This window comes from Tiliqua scincoides, chromosome 1, assembly GCF_035046505.1.
Source record: "Tiliqua scincoides isolate rTilSci1 chromosome 1, rTilSci1.hap2, whole genome shotgun sequence".
NCBI lineage: Eukaryota > Metazoa > Chordata > Lepidosauria > Squamata > Scincidae > Tiliqua > Tiliqua scincoides.
The window spans coordinates 275,313,505-275,334,503 of record NC_089821.1 but is presented as its reverse complement, the minus strand read 5'-3'; the positions used below and the strand labels follow the sequence as shown (position 1 = coordinate 275,334,503).

The 20,999-nt window shown below is 47.8% G+C and overlaps 1 protein-coding gene across 3 annotated transcripts in view; it reads left to right on the top strand.

The window, feature by feature from the left end:
* The first annotated feature begins 6,020 nt into the window (after positions 1 to 6,020).
* The window catches only part of BCL11A (BCL11 transcription factor A), a 194,584-nt gene continuing 179,605 nt past the window's right edge, over positions 6,021 to 20,999 (top strand). For all 3 annotated transcript variants that reach the window (XM_066626298.1, XM_066626280.1, XM_066626271.1), the window contains exons 1-2: positions 6,021 to 6,446; positions 13,007 to 13,336. In XM_066626298.1, the coding sequence (XP_066482395.1) occupies positions 6,392 to 6,446; positions 13,007 to 13,336 (385 nt within the window). In that variant the 5' untranslated portion in view covers positions 6,021 to 6,391. The remainder of the gene's footprint in view (positions 6,447 to 13,006; positions 13,337 to 20,999) is intronic.

Below are 20,999 nucleotides of genomic sequence, written 5' to 3'. Positions count from 1 at the left end.
GTTCCACTGAAATCCGGGAGTGAACATGGAAATAAATGGGACTGACTTCCCAGCAGAAGGATTCCGAACAGGGGCTGTGCTCTGTCCTGTCTCCTAGAATATTTTCCTCTGATGTCCTCCCCTATGTGAAGCTTGTGCTCCATCACCCCCTCTCCCTACCCACCTCATCCTTTTGGGCCACCTGGAGCCTCTTCTGTCTCTTTCCATCTATGTAACAATCTTGGGTCTGTGCCTGTTCCAGGATGTGTCCATCTTCCCCGTGCGTGTGCGCGCCTCTGATCACCATTTCCTTCTCCCCCCTCATCTCATCCATCCAATCCTCAGTGTCCCTACCTGCACGGGCACCACAGCCGCACCGAGTCATTCAGGCAGATCCAGGCGGGGGTCATTTGTCACCACCGACACCTCTGGACTGAGGAGCCCTTCTAGGTCTTAGCCTTAGCCTAAGGCTTGTCCTGTGGTTGTTCCAGGACTAGCAAGGGGAAGCGAGCAAACCAAGTTCCCCCACCCCCAGGCAGGGAGAGCATCCAGCCACTCGATTCTAGGGTCAGCCCTTGCTGTGCAGGCAGAGGCTGCAGAGCCGCCGCGGATGACACTGAGCAGCGGCGAGTCAGTTTCCACCCTGCCAAAGAGTCGATGGGGGTGGCGTAGCTAGACGGGGTGCAAAGCACTAAGTTTTGCAGGGAGCCTCACCGCAGCGTGCAAGCGGCCCCTCCCCCTCCCCTTCAGAGCCATTCCGGGCGGGGGGAGCAAAACGGAGGCTCCCTGCAAAACTTAGTGCTTTGCCCCCTCTAGCTACGCCACTGGGAGAGGGGGAGTTCTTGCCAGTCGGACAGAGGCCACACTAGGTCAGAACCTTTCCTGGGCTGCAGCTCTCTAGCCAGGCTCACCCGGCAATGGAAAACCCGCGGATTTAAAAGTGGAACTAACTCTCTCTACTGTACACAGGAGTGCAGCTGCATCCTAGATCCGTCTGCCTGTACTAGGAAGTTAAGCCCCCCTGAGGTTGGACAGTTGTTAAAATACCTGCTTAAGCTGTGCTTACTCGCGAGTAAGACCCAATCAACTCGATGGTGATTACCTTCGAGTAAACACGAACAAGAGAGGGTGTTGTCTGCAAAGATGCTGTGTTCAGTGGCCCTTCTTTACTCCTGAAGAAATATGCCTAGGACAGCGCAATCCTATGCGTGTCTACTCAGAAGTAAGTCCCTTTCTAGTCAACGGAGCTTACTCCCAGGAAAGTGTGGCTAGGATTGTAGCCCAGGGCTGCACTCCTGTATACACACTTACATTAGTGTTAGAGTAGTAACACTAAAATCAGTGGCCTTACTTCTGAGTAGACACGCATAGGCTTGAAGGGGTCACAGAAAATGCGGTCTCGCTGCTGCACACGGTATGAACACCATCGCAAAGTACTGTGTAGACTCCGCAACCAACCAGCGTCCCCCCCTCCACGTCCCTAGAAGTTTATTGCCCAGATTGCGGTGTGCGAAGCTGGAGCGAGAGGGTGCCAAGGCTCCCCTTCACATCGTTACTGGCCACTTTGCGCCATGAGCCCAGCTCACAGCCCCCGCAAGAAGGTCCGATCGAGCCCTCGCGAGTTCTTCATTCCCCTCCAGTTCGGGCTTCTCCCGGAGCTTTCGCGCTACCGAGTCCGGCGCGCGTCCGGGAGCGACTTATGCAAAGGTTGCAGCCGCTTCTCCCGGCGATCGGGTCTGGCTGGCGGAGGAGCAGGGAAGGGAGGAGGGAAGCGGAGAGGGGAGGGAAGCAGCCAGTGATCTTTTCTGTGTGTGTGTGGAAGAGAGGGTGCATGGAAAAGTGTGTTTGCAAAGGAGCAGGATTGTGTGTTTGCAAAAAGCGTGGCTAGGATGGCAGCCTCGCAGCCCAGTCTATGCCTGTCTACTCAGAAGTAAGACCCATTCGACTCAATGGGGCTTAGTCTCAGGAAAGCGTGGCTCGGATTGGGCTGTCAGGCCAGCGCAACAGTGTCTGTAAGTGTGCGTGGAAAACAAGCCGTGCACTCGGATCCTACTTACCCGGGAGCAGATCCCCTCGGGCTCGCTGCATGCTTCTGGCCACACTCTACACGTGCCCAGAACGGGGCAGGCTGAACGTGACTTGGAAGTAAGTTCGGTCGGGGTGCACAGGAGGCGCGGCACTGCATATCTCTGCAGACGGCTGGGGGGGGGGGAAGAGGAGGAAAGGGAGTGTGCAAGCGAGGGAGCGTCGCTGCCTGCCTCGGGGCCCCCAGCAACTCCGACTCTCGCGCCTGTCCCCTGCAAGGGGCTTCCAAGCACGGGCAGGCGATGGAGCGGCTTTCTCCAAGGCTTGGCAGGCGTGCGAGGGACGGGAGGGTGGGTGTGGAGCTTCAGCCAGTGCGCGTGGGAACGGGCTGCTTTGTAGCTATGGGGAGTGCAGTTGACGCGCCCCAGAGTTCGTGTGAATGTTCCCGCGAAGAACTTTGGCTGGCACACAGGTCGCTTGAGCCAAGGGTGTAAGGCTGCAATCCTAAGCACACTTTCCTGAGAGTAAGCCCCACGAAAGACAATGGGACTTACTTCTGAGTAGACAAGCCTAGGCTGAAGGCAAGTGGGGCTTACTTCTGAGTAGACAAGCATAGGACTGGGTTCTAAGCCTCACTGAAGGCAAATGGGACTTACTTCCCAGTAAAAACGCCTCGGATCAAGAAAGCTAGTTTGCGGGGAGGTCGTTTTCACCACGAGCGGATGGGCGTCTTTGTGTAGACAGAACCTGTATGTGGGAGAAAGCGAGAGCAGCGCGCTCGTGTGAATGTGGGTGGACAGAGTTAGTGTGCGGGTCAGAACAGGAGACGGGGACTGCAGCTTTGCGCACGCGGGCCGAGGAAGGCGCCTCATTGAACTCATCGAGTTTTACATCCAGGTAGACCTGCACAGGCTCGGTCCGCTCGTTCGTGTGCCTACAGGGCAGTGCCTTCGTGGCACGATCCAGCCCAAGGCTGGAGCAGAAGGAAGTCTCGCTGAGGCTGCAATCCTAGCCACTTTCCGGGGAGTAAGCCCCATTGACTATAATGGGACTTACTTCCGAGTAGACACGCATCGGACTGGGCTGTGAGTTCCGTGGGATTTTGCCCAGAGGCAAGCAGCGAAAACAGGCTTGAGTTCCATCGATTTCAGTGGCAGAGTTGAGCCCAGGGTTCCCTTTGCCGTCGCACGAGCCACTTCCGGAGTAAGGCCCAGGGAACTCCAGTGCCCGGCCCGTGTGCCTGCCTACCTGCTGCTGGGGGATGCCCTCAGCCCTCTGCAGTGGGGCGGCTGCTCCCCAGTTCGACATGGGCCCTCCTCCTTCTGGATGTCTGCCTCGCTTTGGGGCTTCCAAGATTCTCGGAGTGGGGTGGGGTGGGGGCGAGAGGCGCACGCCTGCCCCGTCTGTCCCACCGCCCCATTCTTTGCCCCCCACGAGACCCCCGCCTTGTGCCTTCCATGTCTCAGCCGGAGATCATCGCAATCCGTGCAGAAAACTTTTTCCCGGTTGACTTACCGGCATCCGCTTCCAAACCCCACTTCGGATGGGGCTCAACTCCGGCTTGACCTTCTCTGCCCCTCCCCCGTCTGGGTTATTTCTTGGTATCCTTTTCCATCAGAAGAACTTGGGGTCTCTCCCCAACCCTCTTCTCTTTCGGTGCCGGTGATGCTCGTTGATATCAAGCCCCCCCAAGGATTGCATTATTTTGAGGAGACCCCCGCCCCCTCTCCAACCTCTATTTTGAACAACCCTGAGGCGGTGGCAGGCAGACGCCTTTCCCCTCCCCTTCTTAATTTCACCTCCTCCTTGCCTATTTCATCTCTTCTGCAATCTCACTTATTAGGTGTTCCCTTCCCCCCCCCCCCCGTATTGAAGGTGGGGAATCACAGAAGGCTCCTTCCCCTTTTGCTTGTCAACCTTCTACCTCTTTTTCAAAACATCCTGCTTCTTCTTCTTTATGATTATTATTTTTAACTCAAAGCCATTTTCTCTTCCTTATAGATTTTGCACAGCGCTGCTTCCCGTTTCGCAGGGTCCACTAGGAGCACCCGCAGCCCACTGACTCCAGAGGAATCCTGTGGGTGCTGGGAGACGCCTTCCCCCAGGGCGAGGCTCTCCCCACATTCCAACAGGTCACCTTCCACCCTGCACCTTTGCTCAGTGCTTCTCTTACAGCCCTGATCAGTGCTGTTAAAGGGACTTGAAGTGACTCCCCAGGAAGAATGTCAACCCCCCTCCCCACTATCAGTTCCCTGTGACTGGCCTGTGGTGCCCCTGTAGACCCCGTAGGAGGACTAACAGCCCAATCCTAGCCACTCTTTCCTGGGAGTAAGCCCCATTGACTCTAATGGGACTTACTTGTGAGCAGACATGCATAGTATTGGACTGTCAGACATCCCACAGAAGGTTCAAATGGGCTTTGTCATCTGTGCAGGTTTATTAGGAAGCAAGTCCCGCTGTGTTCAGTGGGGCTTACCTCCAGGTAAATGCGTCCATAGTTTCTTCCCAGACCCACCTTGCTATGAACGTGGATTGCAAACCTCCCTGTATTAAGACAAGGTGAAATGGCACAAGAGTTTACACTTTTCTCTCCTCACTTCAAGGTGTATGGTGCTGGGAGGATTCGAACCCCTGCTGATAGGGAAGAACAGAGCTACGTAACCCTATAGTATACTCTAGAGTAGTTCTATAGTATACATAACTCTATAGTATAGTTCAGTGGTTCTCACGCACCGGGACCCACTTTTTAGAATGAGAATCTGTCAGGTCCAAAAGAAGTGATGTCATGATTGGAAGCAACATCATTTAGCAGGAACATTTTTCACAATCCTAGGCTGCAATCCTATCCACACTTACCCAGGAATAAGTCCCCTTGACTATCATTGTTAAAAGCATATACAGAGTAGCCTGTTCAAAGTACAGATCTGTAACATTTCCTCAAACGCAGTCACATACCATGGTAGTATTAAGTCTACTATATTAAAAATAAAATATTGAGATGAATGGGGACCCACTTGAAATTGGGTCGCAAAGCGTGTGATAGTGACGGCAAGCTTCTCCTCCGATCATAAGCAGTTACTCAGAAGCAGGGACCACCCCCTTCGATGTGACTAGCAGCCCAAGCCTATGCGTGTCTACTCAGAAGTAAGTCGTATTATATTCAAGGGGCCAGAAAAGTGTGCTTAGGATTGCAGCCGTACTCCCTCGGTTTGAAACCTTAAGGCGGCTCAAAACCAAGCAAAACAAATGCTGTTGCGTTCACGCTAGGCAGGTCTGTCCGAGCAGTGACAGGCCACGTGGAGCCTCCATGATTGGAGGCAGTGTACCTGTGACTGCCGGGTGTGGGAATGGGTAGGTGCCTGTGTGTGGAGGTCACGGAACAGCCCAGGTGTGGGAGCTCCTGCTTGGCCGCAGCCAAAGCCCCGGGTCTCAGCCAGCCAGCCGGGCACAATCCTTCTTAGCGCCCCACTCTATCCATTCACTCATTCAGTTGTGGGCGTGATCTTGGGCACGAGGATCGACGCCTGCACTTTTTGTTTTCCAGCGTGCACGCAAGTGTGAGCGAGCGCAGGTCCAAGCGGCGGACCAGAACCCAGCTGGGACATTTCCTCCGCTCGGGCCCAAACTGCGGAGGGACCCCAGAGCCCGACCCGTGCCCGCGCAGGTCCGTTGCCTCTCCCGCACGGGGTGGCTCCCGCTTCGCCCCTGCGGTCACTCCGGAGCGGCGCGCTCCTCTCCGCGCGCCTTTACGCACCGCTCCTGCTCCTCCCCGCCGCGTGCGCCCGGCGCCTCGGAGGGTAACCCCCTTTCCCCCCGCCTCCGCGCGGCCCCCCCGGTGCCCGGCCATTGGCTTGCCCTGCCGCGGGCCCCCCCTCGCGGCGCGATCATGTCCAGCCCCCGATGGCCGTCCATTGGCGTGGCGCTCTCCTTTCCTCCTCCCCTCTCCCCGGCTCGCCCTGCCCATGTTTTGTATGCCTGTGTCCATCCAGCCGCTTGACGTTCAAGTTCGTAGGGACGTCACGTCCGCACTTGAACTTGCAGCTCAGGGGGGCTTTTGCCATTCTCCCTCCCTCTCTCTCTCTCCCTCCTTCCTCTCTCTTCTTCCTCCCTTCCTTCCCTCTCCCTCCCTCCCGCACGGCACGGCAAGGAAAGAAGCCAGCCAGCCAGCCAGGCAGGCAGCCCCCAGCGAGCCATGCCTGCGCTGCCCCCATTCATCTTGCCCGCGCCATCTTTGTATGATTTCTAATTTATTTTGGATGTCAAGAGACGTTGATGAAGACCCTTCCTCGGCAGCCTCCTTCCTCGCCGGCCCGCCGCCTCCCCATGTGAGCCGCGCTGGAGAGCTCGCCGCGCGCCCGCCCGCCCGAGCAGCCCGCGCGCCACCACCATGTCTCGCCGCAAGCAAGGCAAGCCCCAGCACTTAAGCAAGCGGGAGTTTTCGCGTAAGTAGACCTCCCTCCGGGCCGGCCGGGCCGCGCTCCCCGTCCCCACCCTCTGCCCGCACTCGCCTCCCGCTCAGCCCCTCGCCCTTTCCCCTGCGCTCTCCAGGAAGACTTTCCGGCCACACTTTCCTGGGAGTCGGTCCCGTGCACTGACTTCTGAGTAGACACGCGCAGGATCGGGCTCTCTCTCTCTCTCTCTGCGCGCTCCAAAGTTCCGCTCGCTTTCTCTCTCTGCAGTTGATCCTGCGAGAGAGCTGGTGCCGGAAGAGCGAGCGAGCGAGCGCGTGTGTGTCGCTGCCTTGCAAACGAATTGCAACTTGAAAGAAAGCGGGCAGGTTTTGCAGGAGGCAGGCAGGCGAGCGTCTCGCCAAAGTGCAGAGAAAACGCGTGCGCTGCAAGAGGAGCTGCCTTTTTTTCTCCGAGCCGGATTAGAAGCCTGGGGGGTGCGCCCTCGTTTATGGGGAGCTCCCCCTTTGCAAACCTGCTTCTCCTTTCCCCTTGCAAAGCTTTTCTTTCCCCCATGCAACCCCTTTTTTGGCACGACAGGATGCAAAAGGGGACCCTTTGCGCTCTTTCTTTTGTCTCCACTGGAGAGATCTGGGGGTGGCCGTGGCAGATCGTCCGCCCCCACCCTCCTCTGCGTGTCCCGCTCCTTTTCCTCCCCCCGCCGCTGTGCAGAGCGAAGGGGGCAGACGCCTTGGCTGTGCCTGCCTGGCCAGTGATCTGCGGCTGCTTTTCTCCGCTTGCACGGCCACGGTTGCCTCTTCCAGCCCCCGTCAGCCGCTTGCTGTGGCCAGCAGCGTGTGGCCCCCCCTCGCTTTCCTTCCTCCTCGGGGCCCCAACTCCTGCTTTGCAGAAACTTGGAGGGAGCGAGCGAGCGAGCGGAGAGCGCTGGCGAAAGGGAAGGGATTCCTCTCCTCTCCCTCGCACGCTTTTTTGGAAGATTTTCAAAAAAGGGGGGAAAAAGTGGCTGGATTTTGATTGGGAAAAATCTCGTGCCTGAATGTTTACAAGCGCCGCGTGTGCTCCGGACACGCTGCCAGCAGAGCGGCCCGGCGGAACAGCGCTCTGCTGTTCGCGCGCCCAGCCAGCCTGGGTGCAGCCCCCGGTCTCGGAGCGCAGCGGGGACGTGGCCGGAGCGCCCGGAGCCCCATCCCCGCGCTGGCCCCAGCGCCGCTCGCTTGGCACGGGAGGGTTCCCAGTGCCCGCGATTCGCCTGGCCTTTCTCTTCGAGCCGAGCCGCGCACAAAAGCCGGAGTGGTGCCTGCTGGCAAACACAAAAGGGAAGTCTGGACTTGAGATGGGGGGGCGGAGGAGGAGGGGGAGGAAGAAGAAGAGATGAAATGCTTAAGTTGGCCTTCGCAAAGAGGCAGAGAAAGAACCTGCACGTGCAATTTTTTTTGCATCGTTCATTAATTCCTCCCCCCAGTGACTATTTGCAAGGGATCCTTTTTTCCCCTCCCGGCTTCTGCAAAAGTTTGCACTGCCATCTCCACGCCCCCTGCAAACAGCCCCGTTTACAGGACAGCATTGCACTGCCCAGTGATGTGAGTTTTGCAACACGCACGCTTAATTGGAATCACCCCATAGTAGGAAAAACTGCCAGCCAGACCCCCCCCAATGGGATAAAGTAGTCTTTTAAGGAACCTTTCTTTCTTTCTTTCTTTCTTTCTTTCTTTCTTTCTTTCTTTCCCCCCCCCCGTCCACCTTCCCTTTTCAAAACGTTGTGTCATGTATTGCAACAACTGTCGCGCTTCTGGACGTGCTATCGCCTTCCAAACACGTTGCGAGATTCTTTCTCTCCCTTCCTTCAGCCAAACTGATAACCTAATTTAACTCTTTATCTCAGACGTGCCATTATTTTTTTAGGTGCTTGCCAACATTTTCAAAACCTCATTTTTCAGATGAAAAGATTAGGTCTCATCTACCCCCTTCCACTCTCTGGGGCTCCCTCCCACCGACCCCAAATTCCTGGACATCTAGCACTTAGATGAAAATATTTAACCCAGGGAAATGTGCAAATTTTTTTTTAATTTAATAAATTGGAACATGGGCTTGTGTTAGGGGAGTTAGTGCAGCAACTGCACACATTTTATTTTTTCTTTCCCTCAACCCCCCTCCCAATCCTGACAAGGGGGGTCAGACTGGGAGAGGAGGGGGTGGAGATCTGTGTATAGAGTTGGGTTAAAACAATTCTTTTCCTACTCAAAAAATAATAAATAAATGCAGGTTTTGGCCGCTAGGAGGCAGAGTGAGATCAAGAAAGCATCAAGAACTTGAACCTTGATCAGTTCTGTTCACATCTTTTAATTTTGTACATTTTTTGTTTGGCAAAGGGAGGAGAAAGGGGGGTTATGGTGTGTGTGTGTGTGTGTTCCCTCCTCCCTCCCTGTCCAATAATTCACACCCCCTTTGTTCTTAATTTTTATCTTTGTGTTGATGGTGGAGAAAGCAAGCAGGCTTACAAATCACACCTTTTACAAGCTCTCCTCCTGCTAAATTCTCCGTTAAAGATTTTGCTGTTGTGATACTCTTCCTGCCCCCCTCCCTGCAATAGCCCTCTGTCGGGGAGCAACAGCAGGGATGATTTTTTTGGTAGATCGCAGAGCACTAACAACTTTACACTTGGTTTTGCTTGTTTCCAGTCAGATTAAAACAAACCACTAAACAGTTTAGTACAAAGCCAGGAAGGTAAGAGAGGGACAAAAACAAATGCAACAAACCCACTCACTCTTCATGATATTTGCTGAAATCTTCTTGACTTGTACATAGACTGCACATATTTTTGGAGTTATCGTGCATGGACCTTGGGTTGCTAGTGAAGGCGAGCGTGCAGCTCTGCAAAGATTTGGGATGTTAATTTCTTCCCTGCTATGACTTTTTTTTGTTTCTTTGGCTTTCCTTGCAAAGCATCTGCTTTTGTTTGGGTGGCTTGGTAGGGATCTGTTATTTCTCTCCACCCTCCTTTCTCCTAGCCCTGTATGAAAACCGATAGCAGCTTTTGAAAATAAATGGGGTAGGTTTTTAAAAAAATAGATTTGAAAGAGAAGGGCTGGCCCCAGCGAAAAGGCGAGGAAACACCTTGGCTTGGTTTGCACGTGTTTGCAGATGAAGGTTCCCTGTCCTTTTCTCCTTTCCATTGTGCTCTCATCTCCTTCCCAAGTTTTCTTCCACGTCTCCATTTACCTAAATGCCGCCTGTTATTTTCCTTTCTTTTCTCTGTGTGTTATAAATCCATCCCACAATTCATCCTCCTTCCCTGGCTTGGCTTTCAGGTATTTCTTAAAACTGTTAAACTAATCTTAGAAGAGCACTTTTAGGCAAACTTGTAACTGGGCTGCTAAAGGTTTCCTTCCTTTAAACATTAAAAACATTTTTTTGTTTGGTTGGTTGCCCTCCGTCATTCGCAGCGGAGGCTTAATTGCTTATTCCTTGCAAATCCACATTTCAAACATGAGGCACATATTTTCTAATCTGAAAAGTGGTTTTACCTTCCTCCCTTTCTTCCTGTCTTTTCTGCTCTTTCCTTCTTTCTTCATCCTACTCTTTAGAACGCCTTGAAATCCACTGAGAAATATACTTAGAAATGCAGAGGTTTTGCTTTTGATTGTAATCTCCCATGTCTTTCTAGATTGACTTTATAACGAGCAAGTACCTTTATAGGTAAAAAAAACACCTATTTTAATTAGAGATCCATTGGCAGGGCAAAATGTCATATTCAGCGCCTTGTTGGCTGACTGAATTAGAAAACGTGGCATGCAAATAAGCAACAAACATTTGAGTTATATTGTCACATTGTGCACTTCCTTTCAAATAATAGCAATAACATTTTTTGCCTCTGCCTCTCTGCTTTAGGAAGCCAAATATTTTGTAAGGAGCTTGGTGCCAATCCTCTTTCGTATGTTGCCCTATCATTTTTCTTAATTAGCAATCATTTACTTTAAGAGCGCTGAAAAAAGGTTATGGGTTTTTATATCTGTACATATGAATATCTTGTTATTTTCAAGAACTTTGCCTCCTATAAAATTAATTGGCTGAAATGCAGAGGTATAATCAACAACAGTTTTCAGTTGCCACTTCATTTGCTGGTTTTGATGAAAATCCAACCCGGTTTTATAGAGTCTTCGAGAAATATCTCCCTTTCTTCTTTTTAAAATCCTTTCTGTTGTTTAGCAGGACTTTTAACTGTCTAGAAAAGGGTTCTGTCTTGCCTTACTAAACTGTATTAGTGATTTCACAAACACATCAGGCCTAAAATATTGCAGTTTGACTAATTGTTAGGCAGAGGTTCTTGTTATCGAATAATATTCAGTTGTTCTGATATTTTGCTCCTGGGAATGTGCTCTAAAGTTTGTATGGAAAAATATTTCCAGCTTAGACTATCTGGAGAGAGAGAGAGAGAGAGAGAGAGAGAGAGAGAGAGAGAGAAAACCTGCTGGGACAACCTGTCCTTGTGTTGCCTGCCACTTTGTTAGAGTGCAACCTGATAGTCACTCTCCCCCAAAGAAAAATTTGCAGATGCTGCGGAAACCCCTCTATTTTTTATCTCTTTTGTATTACTTGAAAACTAAAATACGTTACTGTAAATGTGTTATCTTTTGTCAAGCAAGCTTAGACAAAACCTTTCTGTGTTGAAGACTTCAAAGTATAAATAAGAATATATCCTCCATATTTCTGTAATTGACCTTACCTTAAATTAGGAGTTATTGTGGAGGAAAGAAATTATGGAATGTATCCCTGTGTTCTATTTGAAGCCAAGGAACAAGAGGTACATGCCTCCTTCAATATTATTTTATTCTCTACGTTTGGGAATTATTCTAGATCCACCCTACTCCCCCAATATTATACCTAGATAGGACTGAAATAAATTTAACCTTAGTGTGTTGTAATATTTTTTTTTTTGCACTTTATCAAAATCTGTTCCAAGTCAAATTAAAATCTATTTTTTGATTCTCTGTGGCTTTAAGTTCATTAAACGTGAAATTGGCCGCATGCTAAAGAAGGTCAGGCTGATTAACTGTTGAGGTGTTGCCATCCTGCCACATTTTTCTTAACTGGCAGCATTTGATATTTTGCAAGAGTGCCATTTCACGTTTGTGTTGGGTTGTAAGTACTGAGTGGTAGCTAAAAAGTAGGAAATAGACCCTGGGGCTGGTTTTCTCTCTCTCTCTGAAAGGTTGGAATCGTGAATTCTACATGGTCTTTTTTTGCCAAGATAATTCAACAGCAAGTAACACCCCCTCCCCAAAAGCTTACTGTATGAATCTGTCTTGTTTAACTATCCGCTGGCGATAGTGTGTGCAGAAACAGCTCTTAATGGAGCTTTCTGGACCTTGTTCAGAAAATTAATCAACTCTGACAACATTAGGAAAGGTACTTCAGATCGAAAGAAAGGACTTACTACTCTGGTTACAAAAGCTGGAATTTGGTCAACTCTATACTGATTTTTACCTTATGAAGGCCACCAGCGCCAACATACTTTGATTGATTGAGGCATTCCTTTCCGAGGGGGAGGGAACCCCACCCCAGACTAATTGGCTTATTTTTTCAAGTGTTCTTATTTCCCAAATTGTACATAGCAATTGCTAGCGAATTGGATGTTTGTGTGCATATATGTCTAGATGACATGGTTGAAACTTCGAGCGGTATGTTTTGTACCTTAGCAATAAAATTTGTAGATTTGCTGAGTGATCACAGGTTATCTTTTCAGTCTGTATGACTGCTGTAGAGAATTACAGTCATTCTGATGTTGCACATCCAGGGCACAGGACATACAAATATGCTTGCATATGCTGCAGGGATGTTTGGGTATCGTGTGCCAGCTGAAAGACATGCCCAAACCACCTTTGCCACCTTATGGTTATTATATTTGTGCACACACACGCAACACATCAGTTCTAAACATTTGATACTGCCTTTGGAAGCATAAACATGCAGATTTACAAAAGCGTTGGTACAAATACCAAAGAGATAGCTTTATTTTTGAATAGTATTAATACCAATCCCTTTTGACGACTTTATTTCTCTCATTGTCTTTTAAGACAGCAGATTTATTTGAACCTTTTTGAAAGAGAGAAAGTCTGGAGTGTCCATGTTCACCGTTATTCATATCATAGTTGTTTTTCCTTCAGAAAGAACTGCACGGCACCACTAATAAATTCGTTTTCCTGTTTAAATGACAACATGCTGTAAAGGGGAAGCTTGCTTGCTGTCTTGTGGTCAGGATTGGACTGGCTTAATCTTGTTTGTCTTTAAAAAAGTGTGAGGGAACTTTAAAACAGGCTGTCTTTGATGCACTGTCTCTGAAGTCACCCCTTAATTTTAAGGAAGGTTCTTAATATTAGTAATGTGTCTTTTGTACCTGCATATATACTTGCTCCATGGAATGCAGTGAATATTCCCTTTTCCTGAATATTCCAGCTTCAAGCTGATTTAGGAATATAACTCTCAAGAATCCCTGTTTTCTGGAAAATGTGGCCTACTACGTGGACATACTCCTTGTTACTTCTGTCTCCTCTTTTGAATGTTCTAATTGTGTTTTTTTGTTCCCCCAACTGTAGCCGAACCTATTGAAGCCATTCTCACTGATGACGAACCTGATCATGGTACATTGGGAGCGCCAGAAGGGGACCATGACCTCCTTACATGTGGCCAGTGTCAGATGAACTTCCCTTTGGGGGACATCCTTATTTTTATTGAGCACAAACGGAAGCAATGCAATGGCATTCTTTGCCTAGAGAAGGCTGTGGATAAGCCCCCTTCGCCCTCACCGAGCGAGCTGCGAAAAGCATCCAATCCTGTGGAGGTTGGCATCCAGGTCACGCCCGAGGATGACGACTGTTTGTCAACGTCATCTAGAGGAATTTGCCCTAAACAGGAACATATAGCAGGTAAATCAAAGCGATGGGGGGGGGGCTCTTGCAAGTTTAGAGCTTGTCCATTGGATGTCTGCAGAAGTCCTGCGTTCCTGAAATTTCATTCTGCTAATTCATTAGTTAAATATGAAGCATTTGTGTGTGTGCATCGGCATGCGGGCACATACACACAGTTTATTTTTAGCTAGCTATAGAATCAAGAGAATCATGTCATACTACAGTACTATGTAAGTTTCCAGTTCCATCTTCTCAACTGACTTCTTTCTTTCTGTACTCCATACATTTCATTTTGAATCTTGCTGGTGCAGGAGCAGTCACCCAACTGGTGAGACTGTGGAGAGGCAGCACAGGGTATGGTGGAAAGGTTCCCCTCCACCTGCTTTGTGTCTGTGTTTTCATTTACGCTTTCTTACATCACCAATTGGAAAATCTCCACACAGCAGACCTAGCTCTGTTTCCCAAGTGAGTGCCGTGTTCTAACTTGGTTACACTGGTGTTACACTAGTGTTTCCTGACATAAACATGTCAGGTGTCTTGGACAGATGCATGTTCCTACTTGTGAAGAGAACAAGTGCTAGGTTGACTGATTGGCTGCCTAACCCTGGCATGTATCCATTGTGTGTTTAAGGATGATCATCTGCCTGCCTGTCACACTGTGTGGAACAAAGGTGTAACTCAATTGCAGCTGTGGCCAATACAATTCCTTTGTAAAGTGTAAGCATGCAGTGGACTGTAACATCAGTGTTGTTCCTACTCCTGGTTCATTCTTGTTATTTCTTGGATCTAGAGTCCATAGCTTCCTTTTAAACCTCTCACCCAGCCCCCAAGTGTAACCTCTCAGAACTCAAGCCTTCTGCTTGAGACTGTCTCCCAGGTACAGAATGCCATTTGTTAGCCAGAACAAAAATGGAGCCCACTGCCGTGGAACCTGCTCTCCAGATAGCTAAATGCTCAGTCTGGTTGCAGTAGTCCATGCAGACAATTAGTTCTAGGGCTCCCAAGCCTCCCTAAAATGCAGTGCCATCAGCTGTAACATTTTTACTCCGAGCTGCAACTACATCTTCCAGAGCCAGTTGCATGGTTTTTCTTTTTCCTTTTTTAATTATAATTTCTTGCAAACTCAGGGCAAGGGGAGGAAGGGTTAACATCCCCCAGCCTCCGATCCATATTGGCTGTCACTGCGTGGGTTGTAATTAAAGGCAACCCCCTTGGGGAAGTGACACGGCTGACCTTGACTTTAAGATGCCATTTTCTACTGCCCAGGCCAGAGTAGAGAGGGCAGTTGCTGAAGCGCACAGGCTTGCTTATTCGAAAAGTTTAAGGGCATGTTGGAAATTTCAAAAGGTTGGTTTGACAGGGGAGGAGGGCTGCCTTCTGCAATCCTGCCTCTTCAGCCAAATGATAAATGTTCACCCCAGTGCTGTGTCTTGTCTCTGATGTGGTTTTGACAGATGTATCTTGATTTTCTTCTGTGGCTTTTACACTGCCACATGTCACCCATACAAATGTCCAGGGTGGATTTGCTTTTCGGGCAACAGCACAAATCTAAATGTGTAATTAAGTGTGTGTATTAGTTGGGGGTGGGGGAGTAAAGTAAAACAAAACTTAATGGATGCTGTTCCTGCAGTTAACGTATACTATGTATTTTAATCACTGGTAAGATGCTGTGTGTCTTTGTGCTTTAAAACACACACACAATTGAAATAAAAAGATGTTTGAAGTTAATGGGAATGTAGAGAGGTCCGTTAGTACCACAGGGTTAAGACCTGGTTTAGCTGTTAATCTACAGATGGTTTTTGTATGGTAAACAAGACCTTCATCTTTTGGCCCTCAAAACCGCTTTAAAAATATGCACCATCAAAACTGACATAGATCTGATAAAACATAAGGAAAGGCCGGAACAGTTAGCATAAAGTATCACTTGTACTGTTGTTTTAATAGCCTCAGGGATGTTGTGGTATTAGGAGGAGCACTGTGTATAAGTCATAGGCTGCCTTGGATCTGCCCCCTCCCATATAAATGTGGGAGCAATTCACAGGCTATTAAATTGATATAGCCCTACTAAGTAGATGGGTCTGCAGCAGAATCAGGGGCCTATAGCTTGCTTTCCAGGGCAGCAGTAGAGCCAACAGGCTCTTTCCCACCCACTTCCCAGAAGTTCAGCAATTAAAATAGACTTTGCATGTATGCGTATGCAGCTTTGGCATAATAGAGCAGAATAGAGCATTTGGCAGCTTTGGCATAATAGAGCAGAAAGAAATGTAATGACTTAAATCTGACTGCAAAATGTGCTAAGTGTCCAAAATGTTGTAGTTCAGGGTTTTGCTGTTTTGCATTTGAAATTCAGGAATTGTTCTCGGCAGAATTGTAGGATTCTGGGGTGTGCATTTTTGCCTTTGGTGGAATGGGTGTGTGTGCATGTAAGATGCAATAATTAGATTTCAATGCTTTCATTTAATTTTTGGTCACCAAAAATTGGACACAAAAAAGCAAATTCTAGCAGTGAGTGCCAAGTTGAGAACATCCTTAAAAAAATCACATTTCAATTTGCAGGCTTGTAATTTCCTCAACTTTTAAATTTGGTTGAAGGTCTAACTGGCTGGTGCATGTATGTGTGTAGATTTGCTAGATTATTATTATTTTATTCTGTTGTCATCAGGATATTTTTAGTAGAACTTTACTGACCCATCGTGTATCAAAATTTTGTAAACCTAGTGGCCTTTCTGAACAACCAAGCCCACAGAACAAGCAAATACCTTTTGCTAGTTCAGTAGAGACACAAGCTTTCAAGTTACACAAGATTCTTCCTTAGGTGTAGGTGTTCAAATAAAAACATTAAAATAGAAAAAAAGATGCAGGCTTATAAGCAGTAACCCTGTGTTTTTTGTGTTTAAGTTTTGCTCAGAATACCTGTGCTTGAAGATATGTTCTGCATAACCTGTGTAGCTCCCATCCACCATTTTGAAAATTAGATGAATTAGTAGAAGATATTATCACCCCATTTTTTAGATATTACTTTCTGTTCTCAGTTCTCAACCCAGATTATAACAATCCCTTTTCTATTTTAGTTCCATTTAAATTTCCATATAGTTCTTCGCAAATGTACCATATTTACTTTGCGTAAATAGCATTCCACTATCCCTAAATTCTGATTACAGGTACCGACAACTTGTGCTCTAGATGTCTGCGTGTATCTTCCTTCATCTGAACTTCAGTTGTCCAACTTTGTGTCCCAGATTCCATATTCTGCATATTTTCTGAGAGTTCCCTGGCTAACCCCATGCCAGATTCACTCTGTATAAGCAACACTCCCATTTATCCAAACTTCTGATTATCTTAGGCTTTGCAAGATCCTCCTGACCACTTGGATAAATAAGGTGGTACTTTATGTGTATTGAAATAAACAGCGAGGATGCTAAGTTGTGCAGGCTACATTTGAAAGCATAACAGTGCAGTAAGATGATCTTATCTTTAGCATGTAGGTTAAACCACTGTAGTGTAATGTATGGTGGTGACCATTACATCACATGCTGTCTGCATTCTGAAGGGGAATGAGGTATGATTAGTGAAGCTGGCACTTGCTGGAAGGGCTTTCTGATCTGCGTACTGCAGGCATGCTAAATCACCAAATATGGAGCAGCCCTTCTGTGATGTAACATGGTATTTACATATTGAACGTCTCTGTGTGAAAGACAAAATGCAGCGTCTGTCAAGCAAGAATTAAGGAGGAAAGAACTTAACAAAAACCTGCTTTGTAGTTCAGACATACCAGATAACTTTCTTGGTCCAAGGGGCAACAGAATTGCAAGAATGGAGAGATTGTTTTTGCTCTCCTTTCTTTCTGAACTTTATCTTGTCTTTGTTGCTGACACAAGCAGCCTGTGACTAAATTGCTCTTAGGCTAAAGTGTGCAGGATTATCATCCTGCCTAAGGCCGGTGAGCTGCGATTTGTGTTGGGTTTTTCCAAGCAAAAAGCTTTGTGCTCTTTTTCACAGAAAGTGGTTACTAGAGATTCCAGTTCCCATTTTAGAGACGGGAAACTGGGACTTCCCCAAGGCCTCAAAGGTGTTCAGAGCTGTGAAGGGAGTTCAAGTTTTCTGGATCTAAATCCAACATGCTCTCAGCTGTGTCGAAGAGCTAAGTCCACAGTAACATTATAAAACAATTGTACCAAGCATTTGTATAGCACTTTCAGGTGCTGAGGTCGCTTTATGTACAACTGTAAGAAATTTACAGCCATTTATTCTGGTTCTTCTAAAAGAACTAATGGAGCTAATTTCAAATACCCTTGGTTCTTAGAGCTTAGGATTTGGTGGAAACCAAAGTGATCAGTCCTAGATACTCTCAAACAAGGAAAGCAACTGTGCTGCTGCTGATACAAGATCACACCCCTAATTTGCAAACTTGAAATGGTTACCATGGTCTGGCTCTATACCCATAAATCTGTGATGTTTGTTACAAATCAATATAGATTTGAAGACAAGTATAGATTTGAAACAGTGAGGGTGAGACCACCTCAGTACTCCTTAATTTGAATATTTTTTATTTATTGGTTTGCATTTATATTCATTCTTTGATTTCTTTAAAAGGAAAAACGCAAGATATTAAACACAAGGAGTAAAAATAATACAATTGGTCTCAGAGACCAGTTGAAAGGACTTTGTGATCTCCCCCCTTCCCTCTTCCCAGGCTGCGGTATGGATGGCTTAAGTGGAAGAGCTTAAGGTGCAAATGCTGGATGGGAGGCTCATAAAGTAAGGGCCTTTTACATATGCCCACCAGGTAGCTTGGCAGTGTGGGTCAGCCGTTTTGGCAGCTCTCACAGAGGCGACTACTGGCAACGGAAAGGGCAGAGTTTAAATCAGTCCTGAGAATATAATAAGATGGTTAATAGTTGTTTCTGTTAGGATGGCAACCTTTAATCAGAAGATAAATCAACTAAAGCTTTAGCTGATTAATCTACAGGAGCCAAAGTTAATTGGAAAGGCATGCTTGCTTTTTTTTATTTTAGGCTGTTACATTGTGTTTCTGTATTTGAAAATAAGAAAGATGGTATTGAAGATGGCCTTCCATTTGATCACTAGATGGGAGCGCTTTGTTTATTAGATTGCAAGTCATCTCCCACCTCTTTCACTTTCTCAGAGAGAAAGCACCTCTACATGGTATTTTGCAATATGCAAATATATTCACATTTAATCAGTTAAGGAATTCAAACAATCAACTAAATTTATTTCAATGGATTGACATCTTACTCATTATTATTTATATAGCACCATCAGTGTGAAGTAATCAGGTCCCTGTCCCGAGAAGCTTACAATCTAAATTTGCCAATGTGATATAAGAGGCAAGGGGAACAAAGGATGATGTGAGTGAATGCAATTAACATACACTAGGGCAGTGGTTCTCAAACTTTTAGCATTGGAACCCACTTTTTAGAATGAGAATCTGTCAGGACCCATCAGAAGTGATGTCATGAGCGAAAGAGACATCATCAAGCAGAAAATTTTTTCACAATCCTTGGCTGCAATCCTACCCACACTTACCCAGGAGTAAGTCCCATTGACTATCATTGTTAAAAGCATATACATAGTAGCCTGTTAAAAGTACAGATGTGTAACATTTCCCCAAATGCAGTCACATACCGTGGTGGCATCGTCTAATAGATTAAATATAAAATATTGAAATGAATGGGGACCCACCTGAAATCAGCTTGTGACCCATCTCGTGGGTCCCGACCCACAGTTTGTGAAGCACTATAAGAAGTAAGAATTGCAAGACCCTAACACTTGCTGGTGACCTCTCTATGGTCAAAGAAATCTTACTTTCATTCATTCATTCATTCATTCATTCATTCATTCATTTGTGTGGCACTTTGTGCAAAAGTAATTCATGTCTTGTTGTCCTCAGACAATCCTGGTGATATAAATACAGTAAAATTCCAGTAGTCTGATAGATACCTTTGGCAGCGAGGTGGTACTGGATTATTGGATATGCTGGACTATCAGGAAGTGCTATCTCACCCTTGATTGACCCTTTATCTAGTGTATAGCGATGGGGTCACTACATTATTAACTGCCAAGCTGCTTGGGTTGTCCCAGTGCCATTGTTGAGCCAGGGACAACTGCACTTGCATAGAGGATGGCAAGGTTGGGAGTCTGCTCTTGAAGCAGGTATGTTCCCTGACAATGTTGATGCTGGATTATTGGGTGCCTGACCCTTGAAGCTTTACTGTCATTAAAATTCTCTTTCTGTAGATGGAAGACTGAGATCCCAATCCTGGGCTCTGCACACCGGCTCACCGCTGGTGCGCACTGTTGCAAACGTGCTGTAAGACACGTTTGTGGGTCATACCACCTGGTGAGTGCCAGTGGTAGCCCAGCACTGGCTGGTGCCGGGCTACTGCTGGGCGGGTACCCAACCTCCGCTGCTTGGCAGTTGCGTGGACTGCCAAGCAGTGGAGAGGTAAACAGGGGTGTAGTCAGAGGCGGGAAGGAGGTGTTCTGCATAGGGGGGAGGCAAGTGGAGGATGGGAGTTGGTTGGGGAGGAGGTGTGTCAAGGAGGTAGGAGGCGGGGAGAGGGTGGGGGGAGGTGTGCCAGGGGAGGGAGCGGAGAGAGAGGGAGGGAGCCAGAACCAGTGGAGCGAAGTCGCCTTACACATAGGCTCTTGATTCACTGCCCACTTTTGGGTTGGTCTGTGAATCGAGTAGCCCAATTACGGGCTACTGTGCTTACCTGTGGGAATGGGATGAAAGTCCCCTTCTCCCGAGTTGCCACAGGCGGCTGCCTGGGTGTGCAGGATGCGGCTGCAGCCATTTTTGGCGCCTCTGCAGCCTCGCGCCCTGGGCAGCTCAAGATTGGACTGTGAGATGGACCTTGTCCATCACCTCCCCTTGAGTATGTGCTTTAGTAGGGTTGGAATATAGGCATCCTGGACCCTATACCGCAACTACACCAACTCTTTGTGATTGCCTTTGTAGTTTAGGTTATAAACTTTTACCTTCAAAAGTGTTCTGTTCTGGATGTAAGAGCTACAGATGTTCCCTCTCATGTCTGCAGTGCCTTCCCTCTTCATATTCGTGAAGGAAACTAATTTCTGTGTTGATTTCTCAACATGCTGGCATCTATCTGTTCCCTCCACCGAATGAATGGGGTAGCCTTTTTTTTAACTTTTGGACTGAAAGGGCACATGAGTTAAGTTTTTAAAACAGTGCATAGTGTGGAGAAGTGGATAGGAATATGTTTTTTTTCCTTCTGCCATTAGACTGGGATCTGAGGCTATACAATAAAATTGATGGCGGTAGATTCAGGACAGCCAGAAGGAAGTGCTTCTTCATAAGTAATCAGTTTATGGAAGTGCAGCCCCAAGGCGTGGTGATGGCCACTGACTTAGATGGCTTTAGAAGAGAATATATTTATGGAGACTCTGCCCAATCCTGAACAGTGTGCGCCAGCTTACCACCGTGTGCACTGTCGCATGTTTGTAGGCTCTAGTGGTAGGCACCAGTGATAGCCCAGCGCTGGCTGGTGCTGGGCTAGTGCCAGGCGGCCGCTGAAGCTCCACTACTTGGCGGTTGCAGGAACTGCCGAGCAGTGGAGAGGTAAGTGGGGTTGTGGGGGGAGGCGGGGAGGAGGCGTTCTGGGGAGAGGGAGGCGTTCCGAGGGGAGGGAGCAGGGAT